Below are 16,803 nucleotides of genomic sequence, written 5' to 3'. Positions count from 1 at the left end.
TATATATTATTTTACATGTATATCATCATTGGAATGGGACACTTAATGTTTATTAATATTCTGTAATGATTTAATGTGGTCACAAAAGTTACTCAGCATTGCTACTCAGTATGCAAAATAAAGTGACTGCCTTTTCTAAAGCTGAATGTTGAGCTTGCTATTTTCTAAATGTTTGAACCCTTAATGGTTTAGACTGGTCAAGGTTCCAGAGCATCTCTTACTAAACATAGTAAACCCGATTTTTGTTTCTAAAATGTGTAAGTGAGCGATGGGTTATTGGATTACACCCAGAACCCACTACACTGAGGTTCAGGTTGTTGTCCTGTAACTAACAGTCTGGAGAAATAGTGCTGCACAAGCAGGTGCAGCTCATTCTGTCCCTGCCAACAAATTCAGGTGCACTGGGCCAGAATAGGCTGGAGGTCTTGCATAAAAATGTATCTGGTCCTCTTTGAAAATGACAGAGAGTTTTAGTTGGTGGTCAGACTTGCTTCTTTCAGACGTACTCTCTCTTTCTGTCATGTAAAAAGAAACATACACATTTAACACATAGTTTCTATGCCCCTAATTGAACACCATTATGAAGCCTCATCAAGTTTTGTTAAATTGCACTATGCTGTTTAAAAACCGTACTCATGAAAGCACAATCGTTACTAGTGTTTGGTCTGAACTACTTATCTATCTGCCATCTTACCAGTCCATTTGCATGGGCCATTCTGGTCTCAATTTTCTTCACTGCTGTAATGGTGCGCACTGACTGTTGGGCCTCTTTGAGTCTAAAGTCAAAAAGAACATAGATTGCATAATGATACCATCTCCTTTTTGGTTCCTCTAAAGATTGAATAATAAAAAAAAACATTTGACGTTAAAATATTGTTTGCATTCCAATTACTTTTAATGTTTAAATACACTAAAACCAATACCTGGTAGTGATAGTATTACCTTGTTTAGAGAAGTAGCAAATATGTTACAAAATGCTAGACACTAGACATCCTACTAAATTCTCACCTCTGTTTGGACATGACCTTGTTCTCTCTCTTCCATCTCATCTTGAAGTCATTACAGAATTCAAACCAAAGTGTGAAAACATGGCCAGGCAAAATCTCTTGCTCTCCAGAACGTGGCTTCAGCCCAAAGAACTCCACCAGGTAACAGAACCTGAGGAAGAAGAAAGTCAGACGCATCTGGGATGGCATAAGTGCGAGTGAACTATTCCTTTAAAAATGGCCATAAAGTATAATTAAAGTAATGTTCATGTTTTTGAATTGCTTTTAGTGCTAAACAACGTAAGTTCTCACATGAACTTATGTGCTAAAAGCCTCTGTGAACGAGCTTCTCTCATAGTGCTCAAGAACGTGCAGTGGATGTCATGACTTTTACTGAAAACTTTGGATTTGACTTAAACTTTTGTTTTTCAAAAACATATATTGTATGCCTTCAACTTGACTTGAACTATGGCACATGAATCGCATGGACAACTTTTATGATACGTCTGGGTTCTTTTTAAGCTTTAAAAAGAGTCATTATAAGTTGGAATAGTTGATTGAAAAGACGGATCAAGATATTAATTTAAACTTTTCCTTTTGTGTTCTGCATACAAAGGAAGTAATACAGATTTGGAATGAAATGAGGGTGACAGATTTTTTATTTTTATTTCAACTATTCCTTTAATAGTCGAAATGAAGGACTGCAAATGTATTTAAAGTTTAACGTTTCATTTAAAAGCAAAGTTTGTAACATTTTGAACAAGGGTGATTTGCCTGTACCTTTTACGTGCTGATATCACTTGGTGTTCCATAGCAATTACCTCTTTTTGTGCTGTAAAATGAAAATATGTATATTAACATTTAGATCTAAGCCAAACAGGCCATTGCATAATGTATGGTAATCCAGATGCATTCTCATCATAATCAGTAGTAAGTTTGAGGAGACTTCTATTTTCATAGAGGCTCCTGCAAATGGTTACAATACACAAAGGAACAATTCTTCTAATAGGGACCTACTTCAGAAGCCTAATAATGTAGCCTCTTTATTCCCCTGCTCTGTCAGTCATACTGCAAAGATCACTGCTGTCTAAAAGTCCTAACTTTTATCCCAGTGCCTGAAAAAAAAGTGTTTTATTTTATTTTATCCACTTTTCTCCCAATTTGGAATGCCCAATTCCCACTACTTCGTAGGTCCTCGTGGTGGCGTGGTTACTCACCTCAACTCGGGTGGCAGAGGACAAACCTCAGTTGCCTCCACTTCTGAGACAGTCAATCTGCGCATTTTATCAGGTGGCTCACAGCAAGGGAGGCTCATGCTACTCTCCGCGATCCACGCACAACTTACCACGTGCCCCATTGAGAGCAAGAACCACTAGCTGTGACCACGAGGAGGTTACCTCATGTGACTATATCCTCCCTAGCAACTGAGCAAATTTGGTTACTTAGGAGACCTGGATGGAGTCACACAGCACACCCTAGATTCGAACTCGCGACTCCAGGGGTGGTAGTCAGCGTCAATTCTCACTGAGCTACCCAGGCCCCCCATTGAAAAACATTGTTCAAAATAATGTTTCTCCTTTACTATGCAGTCTCCTTCATTGCCTTAGTCTCCCTGATTCCAATCTCTATGTCTGCTTTCTGAGTCTGACCAACTGTCTCGTACAGGTATGGAGTCACAGACACTTATCAAGTCTCCAAAAGGGCACATTGCAGATGTTATTCATGGCTGCAGGATGTGCGCTTCCTTATCTATGTAGCAGAGACAATCAAATAAATGTAGTAAGATGACTGTGGTGAGAATAAAAGCTTTGTTTTAAACTAATTTCTCTTTTGCTGCTCAATACATAAACTACCAACAGTATAAAATCACATTTTTCTGTCTTCCTATCGCTTGCATTGTCTCATCCATCGCTGTGGCAAATGATGATCAGTTTATATCTCCATGTATCTGAGTCTATGATCTGAAAACAAAAGAGAACAAAACAATCGTATACACAATCTAAGCAAAAATGTGTACTCCTCCATTAATCATCTAGTGAGGCTGGCCATCTCAGCAACCAACTTGACCTCATATCTGAATAAGTTAGACAGAAGGGATTGTATGATGAGACAGTGCACATAAATCGAAGACTAAACCCTAACAGAAGTTCTTTCATAGCTCACCGTTAGCAATAAAAAAGTCCATTTTCTCCTTGAATGGATGCATGTGTTCTTGAGATGAGATAGTACACACAGTTAGGACGTCCTTTTCACAAACTGTAGGCAAATAAACAATAACACTTGGTTAAAGTAATGCTTTTAAAGGGATAGTTTGCCCAAAAATGAAAATTCTGATTTACTCACCCATTATGTTTCAAACCTGTAAGACTTTCTTTCATCTGTGGAACACAGTATGTTAGATAGAATGTAAACCTCAGTCCCCATTCACTTTTCCATACATAGGAATTGAATGGTGACTGAGGATAACATCCTGCCTAACATTTTGTTTTATGCCGCACAGAGAAAAGAAAGTAATATGGGTTTAGAAAAACAGGTGAACAATTCCTTAAAAGAGTCTTGCAAAAGTCAGTAGGAAAATAAAGTTGATTCTAAATGTTAAACGACATTTTATCCAAAAACAAAGTAATTTATTTCTGTTAGCCCACCATCAGCATTTACTTTTTATTCCAATATCACAGTAATTATAGTTCAGATCTTGAAAAATAAATGCCACAATCTATTGCCTCATTATATTTACATTTATGTTTTTTGCAGTAATGTGTATATATAATACATTAATGGCAGTGTCTGATGTTGAGAATACACAGCACCTAATCTTGTCACTAGTAAACTGTTTATAAACTAATACATAGCAAAGATTCTACTCTACATAGTACACGGTTTATAAAGACAAATCTCTAAAGGTCATGTTTCAACTTGTTTGTAAGAACAATGAAAGAGCCGAGGAAAAAAGCCAAAAACAAACAAACAAACAAAAAAAAAAAAAAACAGCTAGTAGATTATGAAGTCAAAGTTTTGCTCACAGAAGTACAGGATTAAAAACAAATATATTTTTTTTGCTGGTCTGTGTGTTACTATTAAAGAGTGCATGCTAAGTGGCAGCCTGTTATAGGGCCTGTCAATGCAGCTATTTCAGATTATTATACAGTTACTGACAAAAACAAAACAGATCCAAAGGGGTTAGTTTCCCCCAAAATGAAAACTTTGTCATTGTTTACTTGCCTTCATGTTGTCCTAAACCTGTATGACTTCATCAGTGGAACAAAAAAGGAGATGTTTAGGATGAATGAAAGCCTCAGTCATCATTCACTTTAAGGGCCCAGTTTCATGAGTGCACAAAGCGCAGCACTACATGCAGTGAGAGCACTTATTCTAAGCACAATTTTCATGCTAGCATAAAGTGCAAGTGGCCTTGGGTGGGAGTGTTTGTGCTATCTGTGGGTGTATATGCACAAACTGTGGGTGTATTGTATGTTAATGAAGTGCTGCAAAGCGCAATTTTATATTTTCCTGGTGCTCAGATGTTTAATGTTCTCAATTCAGTGTCTAAATTCAGTTTCTACATTTGCAGTTTGGAGATTCCTCCAGCAGGTGGCAATAAAGTTCATGTCAAATCTCTAAAAATAAAGTGGATCATCAAATTATGTCCCTGACAATCACAGTTGTAACCATTTTATGACACTAAAATGTATGAGATTTGTGTTAAACTATCTATAGGTCATGGTTTATTTTTCAGTTATTATCATTGTTTAAATTTACAATTGTATTTAGGATCCAATTTGTATTGGTATTTTTCACCTATTATCGTAGATTGATTTTTTAAAGCTGCACTATGTAAGATTGTTTGGTTAAAAATAAACAAATTGCCATTATTGATTAAATTAGTCTTCAAAACAATGTCCTTACCTTACCCTGATTCACTATAAAAATGATTTGTATTTTGAGCTGTCGGGTTCGATTTGGTGCGAAATCACTGGCTTATGACGTTCATCCTTGCACCATTACGTCATGTCTGCAAACACAGGAAAGAAGTGCCGGCTGACTCATATTTTGACTGGAGAAACTAACAACGCTGTTCAGCTCAGTTCAGTAACACACACGGTTCAGGACAGCATTGTTGCAGTCTAGATGGATGTTTATCTGTTATTCGTTTGGCGAAGTTGTTATCTGTTTACCGAACGCGATGTATCTAAGATACCGTGACATGTTTAATATGGATAACTTCTGAAATTGACTTCTTGTAATTGTTATTTAGCATATTTAAGCATTTATTGTTATATTCAATAAAGTATATTTTATCCCCATCATTATTGAATCCTCGTTTTGTATTTTTTGGTTTATTGTGTGCATTGTATAGATATGCTACTGTAGTAACTGAGGCTGGAAAATATTGTATAAAACTAATAAAGTCTTCTATTGAACTCATATCAGCCATATCACGTGTTTAACCTCTTACATTGAAAACTGTAGTACAATTTAAACATTAATAGTAGATAAAACACTTGAATAATCATATTATGATATACTGGTGGTGGCTGTGGGGAGTACTCTGTTCTCTATTTAAAAGTGCTTTGAGTGTAGTGCAGGGGTCGGCAAAGCCATTTTTATTTTGCTGGTCAATGGCTGTGCCAAATGATCACTCATCGGCGATGTCCAGATAAGATAAAATTGGGGGATTCATCAACCAGAAGAGCAGTTCCAGAACACAACTGACATAATGTATTATTCTGCAACTTAATTGCAATTTTAATTTTCAACCACAGATGTCGAAAGAGAGCACAAAGTTACATAGGCCTTGTTCAGACTGCCACTAAAAATCTGATTTTTTGTATATCCAGATTGTATCCAGATGAGTTTTTGACAGTCTGGACAGCAAAAAAACCCCCACATGAAATCAGATTTTTCCGAATCTGATTCAAACCACATCGGGAGGTGGTTTCAAATGCGATTGAAATCAGAATTTTTCAGACGTGTCTCAGTGTGGGCGCTCTGGCTGCTCAATTCGGATTTCAAATGGTATTTTGCACCAATTGGTGACTGCAGCACGGAACATCACATTATTTACCAGTCTCAGAGTTATGCATCGTGACTGGACAGGGCGCTTATTTGGAGAGCGAGATGATGCACCTCCATTTTTACCACATCTGTTTTGAAATCATCGTCACATGGGTACACCTATGTTGCTGCAAAACCAACCCATGCAGATAGGTTGGGTATGTCTGAATGTGCAAATCTGATTTGCTCTCTTGCCATTAATAGTGTGGACAGTCTGCCTGAAAAGATCTGATTCGATAAGAAATCAGATTTACTTGCAGTCTGAACATAGCCATAGTGCAGCTTTAAGTCACTGCACAAGGGGCTGGTGGAAATGTTTGGATTTGGTGTGATGATTATATTTTCATTTCGTTTGAAGAGTAATTTGAATATAGAAATATGTTTTGGTTGAATTTTTTTTTTGTTTTTATAAATGAATACAAATTGACCGGTAGAAGTGAAGTGCGTGCAGATACAATCACTATCAATACTAGACTTGATTTGTGCGTCAGTGGATGAAAATTATTAATATGATTAAAATTAAATGATTAATAATACTTAATAATAATACTTTAATGGAGCGTCACATTTTCTAAGCATATAAAAGGAGCGTGACATTCAACAAGTATGCAGTTAATGCACAAAATGGACTGTCTACATTAGAAGAATAGAAACATAAGTCCATTTCAAACTATTTATGAATGTGTTGTCTTTGTTTATATCACTGGTGCTTGACAGGTTATGGGCTATATTATAGGACACAGATGGTACAATAACCGGAGAAGAACCTCAGAATTAAATTGCACTTGACCAGCCCATTAGTGCTTTGCTCACAAAATTTCACCAAACCCCACTTGCGCCTGTACTTGGCACATGCTTGCACAAAAATACCAAAACTTCATGGTCATGCCCATTAACTTTTCGCTTATGACTTAATGCATAGTGCAGCGCTTAGCATGTGTGCTCTTAAAATTGGGTCCCTACTGTTTTGCAAAAAGTTCCAATGAAAATGAATGGTGATTGAGGGTAACATTCAACTTAACATCTCCTTTATGTCCAATGTAAGAAAAGAAAGTCATACAGGTTTCGAAAAATATGAGTTACTAAATGATGAGAGAATTTTCAGTTTTGGGTGAACCATCACTTTAACCTCTTTTGTTTGCACTTGTTCTTAAGCCTCTAGGCAATGAGCAAGAGTAGAATAAAACACCATAGAACTAACTAGAGCTCAACCTGTGGCAAAGTCAGAGGTTATCAAAATTATTTTTCTCGCCAAGATCTGTTTAGACGCACCTCTGATAGCATCCTCAGATAGTCATTGTACCACTTGTCAACCTAAATAGCTCTATTTGTTCACCGCCAGCCCTCCATCCAATCAGAGAATCAGAGGAGCCAGTCTCCTGCCCCAGACATAATACACCGTGATGGGAACCCAGCACTGCTGGACACGCTCCATCTGTATCTCACCCCAGATATCGTTACATACACAACTGTTTTCATTGAGCATTTGTGTAAACTGTGAATGAGGGAGCAGTGTTTAGACATCTTTACCACAGCATTTTAAAATGAATAATCGACTATGCTATATTAATTATAGCTTACATTGATTAAGTTAGTCCTCATGTATACCACAGACATTGTTTATTGCGAGGCAATTTCCATGAAGGCAGGATATATATTCAGGTTTTCTCAACTGTACATCGTGATGAGCCAAACCACTGCCGCAACGATTACAAAGAGATCAAAAATTTGTCTCAAATCAGCTGTGGAGACATTTGAAAGCAGTGGATGTGCTTCGCAATGTAGTCTTTGGAAACAATATTACAGGAACATTAACTGCTGTGTAGGCACACAGTGACTAATCTGATTAGTGCAGCACTTACTTGCTCCACAAAATAACACAAATGTGGTCACTTTGAGCAGCCAATATTCAGAGGGACCATAAGTGATGTACCCAAGACACCCCCCAAAAAAATAAACACAGCATAAAAACAAAAAAGACAAACCCCCTCAGTCATGAATGGAGTTCAAACAACAGAAAAAAAGGGAGAGTGCGATGGGCCAGATTTGGCAGTCTCGCCTGATAAGAAAGTCTTGTTGAGAGGTAAAGAAAAGAATCTCTGACACACATCTGTGAGGGCACACTGAACTCGGACTGATACAGTGTAGCAGGAGGATGGCAGTGCATATCTATAAAGATAAAGCCCATCCCGTTAGCGATAAACTGCTCTTCTCTCCGATTACATAAGCACCAAGGCACTGTAGCCTTTGGCCTCTCCGACAACATGAGCAACAAAGCTGAAAAATCACACAATACCAGAAGCAGCAAGATGATGGGTAGGATTAAAGTCACATCTAAAGGCGCCAGGGTAAAATCACACAGACTCCACAGCGTCTCCACATGTATGCGTGCACATACATACATACGCTCCGCAAACATACACTGAAAAGCATGTAGCTTGATTCCACCTGATCTAATGAGTTGTTGCTAACAGAAGCTACAAAATCCGCTGTAATTTGAGAGTCTAAGAGTCTAGTCCATGTGAATTAGTGTGAGCCACTGATAGAGTTACAGTCAGCCATTGGAGAATTATAGCCTTCCATCCAACCAAACACATCTAATCTTGCTCCTTTGAAGATATAGTAAATCAGCTGTACACTAAAATAGTTTTTAAGCCCTTGAAAGTGCTTTTGGTCATTCTTACCTGCCAAGTCTCTGCTCAACTTTCTCAGATCCTTTGAGAGGTCTTCAAACTTTATTTGAGAGGCAAGAAAAACATCTTGAGGTTCAGGCAATGGAAAGATACTCTTTTCCGTCCCAGCATTCTGAAGAGAGATTGAAAGTAAGCTGAATGGATGAAAATCTGGTGCTTTTATGATGTTTAGAGCTGATTTGGTGCTGGTCTAGCTGGAAGAACTCCCCAAAAAAAAACACAACATATGCTGGTCTTTTCAGATGGGGTGTCATTAGATTAAAGGTTACATATGAACAATTTTTCATGCTTTACCTCATCAAGGTGATGCAGATAGTAGGAAACAATGTAATCCAACAGGCTTGTGCGATTGTCCTGTAGATTTATAGAGAATAATGTAAATAACTTCATATACTCATACTATATATCATACAAATCATAAATAATCATACTATAGGCGAGACCAGGGCAAGTTGTCACACTTTTTTACTCCAGAGAATATTTCTCAGTATTGCTATATGTTTGAAGTCTTGGCTACAAAAAAGCTTTAAACATTTTCACCAGTTTAGCCCAGGAAAAAAAAGATTGCAGTGTCTCCAGATCTCGCAACAGAAACAAGCCACCTGTTTAGGAAAAACAAGCTCAAAATTAGGGAATTGCCTCAACCAAAATAAGCAAAAATAAGCATTTCCATTTTTTTTACCATGTTAAGGAATTTGCAGGAAAGAAATCATAACAACATAGAATACAAAAGCCTATAGAAAGTAACGTCCTTTCAATAAATGTATTCTAATTATAAAATACATCCCCAAAAATATTAAAAATATTAATTTGGCCATCTAAAATAAATAGCTTAAATCTCTCTCCTGCATGAATACGCACACTGCTTTGGTGTGTTTGGACTAACATCTCCATTTGCGGGTCGAATGATTTAAATTTTTTTAACATTTGTTTTTAAATTAGCTGTCTGTCAGAATCAAAGCACATGCTTATGTTCTACTAAAACGAGAGACGCCTAATTTTTTCAGGCACTTCAGGAAGTGTTTTCATTACAAAAATGTACTGTGATAAACCCTTTGGTCTGTGTTTCATGAAAAATTATCAGAATAAAATGAACCAGTTATTAACATGTTACTAGCATTAAAAAATTATGTTTTCACTTTTGAACAATTGAAAGGGTGATTGAACTATTTAAACTGATTTTCGTTTTTTATTTTCATTGCCTTTTGCTTTTCATTCCAAAACTGTTTTTAGTCCCTGATCAAAATCTTGTTTTGGCCAAAACATATTGTAATTGACACATTTACAACATCTGAAATACACTTAAAAACCTGCCCTAAAAAAATGTGACAACATGCCCCGACCTGACTTTCATGAAAAAAACCTTTGTCCTAAGAACACATTTAAACCTTTTGATAAAAATATGCCTTCGTAATATAGTTGACCCATGCCTTAAAGTACATCAGTGTAGTTTCATTAGGTTTGCTTGATTCCCCAACAGCTACATTAAAATGATATATATATATTATATACTTTGAAGGACAAAATAAAAAAAAGACTTGCAATTTAAGATAGTTTTAAAAAACTGCTCCTCTGCTCAAGGAAATGGGGATTCGCAATTTGTTTGAGTTTAAGGTCTTGGTCAGTGTATGGAGAAAAACTTTACCCTGCTCTTGACATCTTTAAGCTTAGGAAGAATCTCAAGCCCAAAGCCATCTGCCTGACCTCGAGCTCTGCTCCCTCCATTCATGTAGTTTCCTAGAGCAAGCACCAGCCCCATCACCTCCCTCACACTGTCTTTCTCCAATAGATACTGGAACAGTTTGGCACATAAATTATACATTGATATTTGTTTGTGTATAAGGATGCAATGTTGTATCGGCTACCAGTATGTATTAGTCAGTTATTGACTCAATTAAAACCATTGGCATATCAGTTATCATAAGCATGACAATGGTGATATGAAAAACTGAAGGTTTATGCATATTTAAATATGTAAATGTAAAAAATTGTATACAAATAACTTTTTTTTCTCTGTATGTAATATAAAGAAATACCAACCAAAATAAATTAAATGCAGAAAATGTAAAGCACATCATATATATTGTACAATATGCATAATATGATATGATATATTATACATGCATATAATATGCATAATATGTATTTATAATGTTCTATCATAATTTGTAAAATTGTAAGAATTGCAAAAACAGAAGCACATAAATATTTTAGAAATGCAAACAGCCTTTTTTTTTTTTTTACATATTATAAATAAAGCAACTGTACTCAATAAGTTATTTTATTTTATAAATGTATAGTGTTCCATCATAATAAGTGTTTAGAATGGGGAAAACAAAAGTGCAAAATTTTGTTAGATGTGCAAAATAAACATTTTTTTCACATCAATTGCCCCAATAATGGCACCCCTACCCCATGTAGAATAAAATGTCCTGGTTATTTTTGTAACCTCCATTCCCTGATGGAGGGAAAGAGATGTTGTGTCGATGTAGTGACACTAGGGGTTACCCTTGGGAGCCAATGGAAGCCAATAAGAGTTGGCGAGTGATATTTGAACGAAACCCCCGGACATATGGGTATAAAAGGAGCTGGCTTGCAACCATTCATTCAGGTTTTATGTTGAGGAGCCGAGACAAGCACAGTGTCCGGGGCTGGTGTCATGAGGAGAGTGAAGTCCGAGATCCAGGACTGGGTGGGCCAGTAGGGTGCTACTAGGATGACCTGCTCCTTGTCCTCCCTGACCTTGCACAGCGTCTGTGCAAGTAGGCTCACTGGGGGAACGCATACTTGCATAGCACCAGGGGCCAGCTGTGTGCCAGCGATCTGTGCCGAGGGGAGCCTCTGTCAGGGAATACCACTGCGGGCAGTGGGAGGATTCCCGGCACCGTAGGCCCAAGCTGCCAGTGACGATGTACGCCAACAGGCCCTGGATGGGAGTCTCAGATGGTTCCGCCAGGTGGTGGTGCTCTGCGGGCACAGGTGCACCGCAACCTCCTGATCCACCTGGGGAATCGCCCCATGGCAGCCCCGCCGTCGACGGTAGCAAGAGTGGAGGAGCCCACAAATCGGGTCCAGGCAGTATAAGTTGCCCGGCATGATCTCATGAGCTCACCATGCACCTCCGTAAATAAAGAAACCGGGGTGGGGCATGGCCGTGAGCGGCGCTCTGGGCACAGGAACCAATTGTCAAGCCGCGTGGGTTCAGGGGGGAGTGGAGAGTTCCACGTCAACATGCAAATAGGCGACCGCAACGAGGGTGGGAGCCCAACTGAGTCCTCGGCTGAGTCTGGATGAGCCTGCTCTCCGATGCGCTGATCGAGAGCTCATCCTCTTCACCAGCTCCAAATGAGATTGTGAACCCACCATGAGACGAGCCAGCAGTCTCATCCCAGAACTCGAACGAGGCACATGACCGTGCTGGGGAATGGGAGGTCCGTGGGGGGATTCCCGGCAGAGAATCTCCCACTGAGGGCACCAAATCAGCCCCAGTGCTAACAGTCGTGGCCTCATACATGTAGGTAAAAGGAATGGTCATGTTCTCGCAATGTGGACATGAACCATCCACAAACTATTTCTCCGCGTGGAACGCACCCAAGCACGTGAGACAGCAATCATGGCCATCAGAAGCGGAGAGATAGCGAACGCAACCAGGAATAATACACAGACGGAATGGCATCTTGACAAAAAAGCTCTGTCAGTGCCACTCTTTTCGTAGGAAATATACTCTTTTTTTTTTGTGTGGCAAGAATATACTCTTTTAGCTGCTGAAGCACCCAGGGGAGTTATCTGCACAACTCCAGTGCAAGAGGGAAGAAACCGCTGCAATATGCCGTAAATCCAACAGCTTCACTCCCTTTCAGCGGTGAAGGGACCGGCAAAGGTGTTCAGCTCGCTGAACACAACCGCTCGGCTCCGAAGAAGTTGCAAGCCAGCTCCTTTTATGCTCATATTTCCGGGGTAGTGGCATGCAAATTCAACTCGCCAATTCCCATTGACCTGTCTTTGGGGCTCCCAAGGGTGACCCCTAATGTCACTACATTGATACAACTTTGAGTGAGTGACAGATAGGGATCTGCTTTTTTAAGGTTAAAAAATGTAATTAATTTATTTTAGAGTAAAAGTTTTTTAATAGGGAAAAACGACTTTTGGTTTCAGCCAAATTTTTCTATTTGTGTATATAACAGTCATCATAATGGAGGTAAAGAAGACAAAGCAAGTCCTCTTTAAGCTCTTAGATCATAATTGAATAAATGGCAACTGCTTGAAGGATTGTTTTTGAGAGCAAAGAATGCCAGCATTGATACTTTATCAAATGTTTGATAATATCTGTGGTCTGACCCTTTTTAAAGTTTCTTTGTACCTTGCAGACGTGGAGAATAATCTCTGTCTTGCGCTGGATTGAGGCAATGGCATCAGTAAAGTTCGAATGAAAAATGAAACAGTGAACTCGACTGGAGAATTCAGGAATCTGGGAGAGTTCATAAAGGAACCTGTGAGGGAAAATCAATGAAACATCAGTGCAAACTGTTCACTTAAAGTGAGTAGTGTTGAGAAGGCAGGTCTTCACCCTGTTCTAAAGTGGAGGAACCTTTGAGAAATATAGATTGCAATGGATATGCTCTTGAATGTGACAAAGATGTATTACTTTTTTGGACTAAGAAGAATATATGGCTGCAAGAATCTAAGAGTATATGGTATGTTTTTGGAATATCTCACTGTTCAGGCTTGTCCAATAGTTTGACCTGCTCCTCATCTGAAGTTTGATAGTGTTTTTTAATCTTCTCTAGCTCTTCAGGCTGAGCTCTCTAAGAGAAACAGAACATATGCATACATGTGACAACTGACCCAACTATACGCACATAAACACAGTTATTTTGTAACTGGAACTAGAGAGAAAAGACTGTAATGTGAACAAGGATTAATAAGTTTGATTAAATTATAAATAAATAGGTATCCAGTGTTACAGGATACTTACATTTTCATACAGTGCTTCAATAGCATCCAAGTCAACCACTGAGTTGTCCAGAGTCAAAACAGCTGTGTGAGAAAATGGTATTATCCTCTTTACTAGAAAAACTGATCATATGAGTGTCTTGATTGTGATATCTAAACATTTTGTCTATAATATTTCTTATTTATTAGGCTAACTATATTGGTTAGCTCACTGATATAAGAATATACAAGTCTGTATATATATATATATATATATTAGAAAATTTTGCAAGAGCTTTGCTTCAGCAGTTTTTTCGTTGTAAGAACACTGTGGTAATTGTTCTAGAAATGATACATTAGCAAGTTGGACTCAGTTTACTCAAATCATCATTAAGATCTGCACCGCTGCGACTCAGTTAAGCCAAGCTGTGATGGATTCAAGAAAACCCATGTGAAAAGTCTGTTTAGCAAGGGAGACTGATATAAATGCCATAACTGGGAGATCCAAATGAAAATTTCTAGCTATACTCCAAAAGACAAGTTCATTTAACAAACATATAGCCAGTTTATCCCTAATATGAACTGTCTTATGCACGATCTGTCTCTAAAAATATGCAGACTTATTTAAAAATTGTCTCTTGGCATTCCTTTTACTATCCAGATTGCTCAAATATGTATCCTTATTACATGTCTATTTATTATTAGTGGAGACAAAATTAGTCTTGAAAGTTTTATGGGAATATATGCTTATTCCACATAATGTCTTATCATTTTAAAATGTATTCTTGTGTTTCTTGTTGCATTTAATGCAGTCCTCTGTTGAACAATACTGTCTTCTTTTTTAACTAATGTTCTGTGTATGTGTGTGTTTAAGAAGAGTTTTGTTTTTTACTATGGGTTAAGTAACAGCAAATTTAATAACTTGAGACAATAAACAGCCCAAACTCTCAGAGATGAAAGCAGGAGCAGCTGTGTGGTGGAGTTTGCGAAGGTGGGGGCTGCACTCCACAGATACTGATAAATAACCAATTAACAGAAGGTTCTAGGTTTACACACCAAGAGGAAGTTTTGGTATTCCAAATGGTGACTTTTCATTTCTTGTAAGAAATTAAACTTACAGAAAGACAGTCCTCTGCTTTTGAGTCTTTTTATTTCAGAATTTCTATGACAAAAGGCATATAGTTATAAAACGGATCAAACCGAATCTCTGCTGATCCGATTTCTCAGCATGTCTGGGGTTGTTCAATGTGATTTACCTTGCTGGATGTCCTTCATCTCCAGGTGGAGACTTGAGATTAAGATGCCCACGGCATGAGAGCGCTTGCCATCTAGTAGCTTGATAACCTAAAATGTTCAATAGTCAAAAATAAATAAAAATATATTGAATACATTTATCAGGGAAACTAACATATTCACATCTAAATTACTAAGATCATACATCAAGAGAATTTTGTCCAACCTACCACATTAATTGAAGTTCATAATGAGTGTTAAATATAATACTTGTATTATACAAAGGGGGAATAACTGAATAACAATAAAACCGTTAGAAAATTCTAACATAAAATCTGCCTGCCAAAGGTATAACAACATGATCATATTTTATAAACAGTAGTAAATAGGGAGTCGCGTGGTGCCATGCGTGGTTCAGACGTGTGAACGGTGATCTCTGCGCACTTTGCAGATACTTTTAATAATTTTTTTAATACTTTTTGTGTCATAAACTGGTGATACACCCTGATTCTTAACTGTCCTAGGAAGAGAATATGTCAAATAATTAAAAATCCTCCTCCTACGTGCTGAAGCTGAAGCCCATGAGAAGCAGGCCAAAAGCCCGGGAGTCCATTTGGATGGTGAAGTGAAAGTGATTCAGCAAAGCTCAAGCATATGGCTGAATCCAAAATTATGTATTAATAAGTCCCCTTTCTGCTGGTCAGAGTGGATTGTGAAGGATGTTACACTCAGTGACCTATATGAGACTGGAGTGTTGAGATCCTTTGAAAATTTGTTTCAACATTTTGGAATTCTCAGATCTCAGTTCTTTAGGTATTTATAGCTGCGCCACCTGCTCTGTACTATTTTTGGGAGTAGCAAATTTGGCAGATACTCTGGGAGTGGTGATTAATGATCGGGGGGAATGGTTTTAAGTTCAAATAACTTGATTCTATATTTTCTGTCATGTTTATTTAATCTGTGACTGGAATCAATAAAAATAGTTAATAACAAAAATCAATGTATTGCCTTTGCCCACTCTCTAAAGTGACAGCACATCATATATATTTCTGTTAGACCTACCTAACAATATCAAAATTACAAATGACTGCCAAAGTAATCTGAAAAGTAATCACCTGAGTTTTCAATTTGTTTTCTTAGGATTCTCTTTTTTCAATATTTGGAAATATTGAAAACTACTTCCTCTAGTGCAAACTTCTCGTTTCTGTACTTTATATACAATATACTCATAAATACATACAATGAATGGTACAACCGTCATGTACAATAGGACCTTTTACTGTATATGTCATGTCATTTTTCTCAGTACATAAATAAATAATGTACCCTCTTCGCTTTGCCTTTCTTCACATTGGTCTCAGACACGACCATTCTTTTGGTGGGCGTTGTGGATTTGGCAAACCTTTCCGCAAACTCTTTGGTGTTTATTATCTCTGGCTCTTCCAGTGAGCTCCACAGTTCATCATTTCTGAGAAAAAAGGCAGAAAGAGTGAGATGAAGATAGGAATTGTGTAGGAATGGCTAAATTACTGTGACTGTTCCTGCTTTTCATAGACCTATTGCAAAATTTCTCACTAAAATGTTTTTGCTTATTATATATAAGCTTATTGAGGTTGAATTGTCACACTTCAAAGTCACAACACAGGCCACCAACCAAAGCAATTACTAATAGTGGCATTTGTAAAAAACAAAGTAACGTTAGATACTTATTGTTGCTGTGCAATCAAGTCTAAAAGCAGGAAAAGGAAAATCAACAGGGGCTCAATGTGAGTAATTTGACTTGCCAAATGTTATCTCCCATTAAAATAATGAAGAAGCCAGGACGGTGGCAGACAGCTAACCTCGACTGGGTTCAGTTTTGGCTTGACTAAATGCTCAACAAGAGAGAGGAAAGTTTTCATGAG

At 37.8% G+C, this 16,803-nt stretch overlaps 1 protein-coding gene across 1 annotated transcript in view; it reads right to left on the bottom strand.

Annotated features, from left to right (window-relative positions):
* Nucleotides 1-378: 378 nt before the first annotated feature.
* The window catches only part of LOC127623927 (formin-like), a 21,801-nt gene continuing 5,376 nt past the window's right edge, over nt 379-16,803 (bottom strand). The window contains exons 3-15 of the mRNA XM_052098509.1: nt 16,226-16,367; nt 14,923-15,010; nt 13,710-13,771; nt 13,451-13,539; nt 13,095-13,224; nt 10,380-10,526; nt 9,029-9,088; nt 8,726-8,846; nt 3,150-3,242; nt 1,767-1,818; nt 1,009-1,158; nt 695-776; nt 379-515 (exon numbers count right to left, since the gene is read on the bottom strand). Of these exons, the coding sequence (XP_051954469.1) occupies nt 471-515; nt 695-776; nt 1,009-1,158; nt 1,767-1,818; nt 3,150-3,242; nt 8,726-8,846; nt 9,029-9,088; nt 10,380-10,526; nt 13,095-13,224; nt 13,451-13,539; nt 13,710-13,771; nt 14,923-15,010; nt 16,226-16,367 (1,261 nt within the window). The 3' untranslated portion in view covers nt 379-470. The remainder of the gene's footprint in view (nt 516-694; nt 777-1,008; nt 1,159-1,766; nt 1,819-3,149; nt 3,243-8,725; nt 8,847-9,028; nt 9,089-10,379; nt 10,527-13,094; nt 13,225-13,450; nt 13,540-13,709; nt 13,772-14,922; nt 15,011-16,225; nt 16,368-16,803) is intronic.

Source organism: Xyrauchen texanus, chromosome 30 (genome assembly GCF_025860055.1).
Source record: "Xyrauchen texanus isolate HMW12.3.18 chromosome 30, RBS_HiC_50CHRs, whole genome shotgun sequence".
In the NCBI taxonomy this organism is placed as follows: Eukaryota; Metazoa; Chordata; class Actinopteri; order Cypriniformes; family Catostomidae; genus Xyrauchen; species Xyrauchen texanus.
This window is presented reverse-complemented; position numbering and strand designations above follow the sequence as displayed.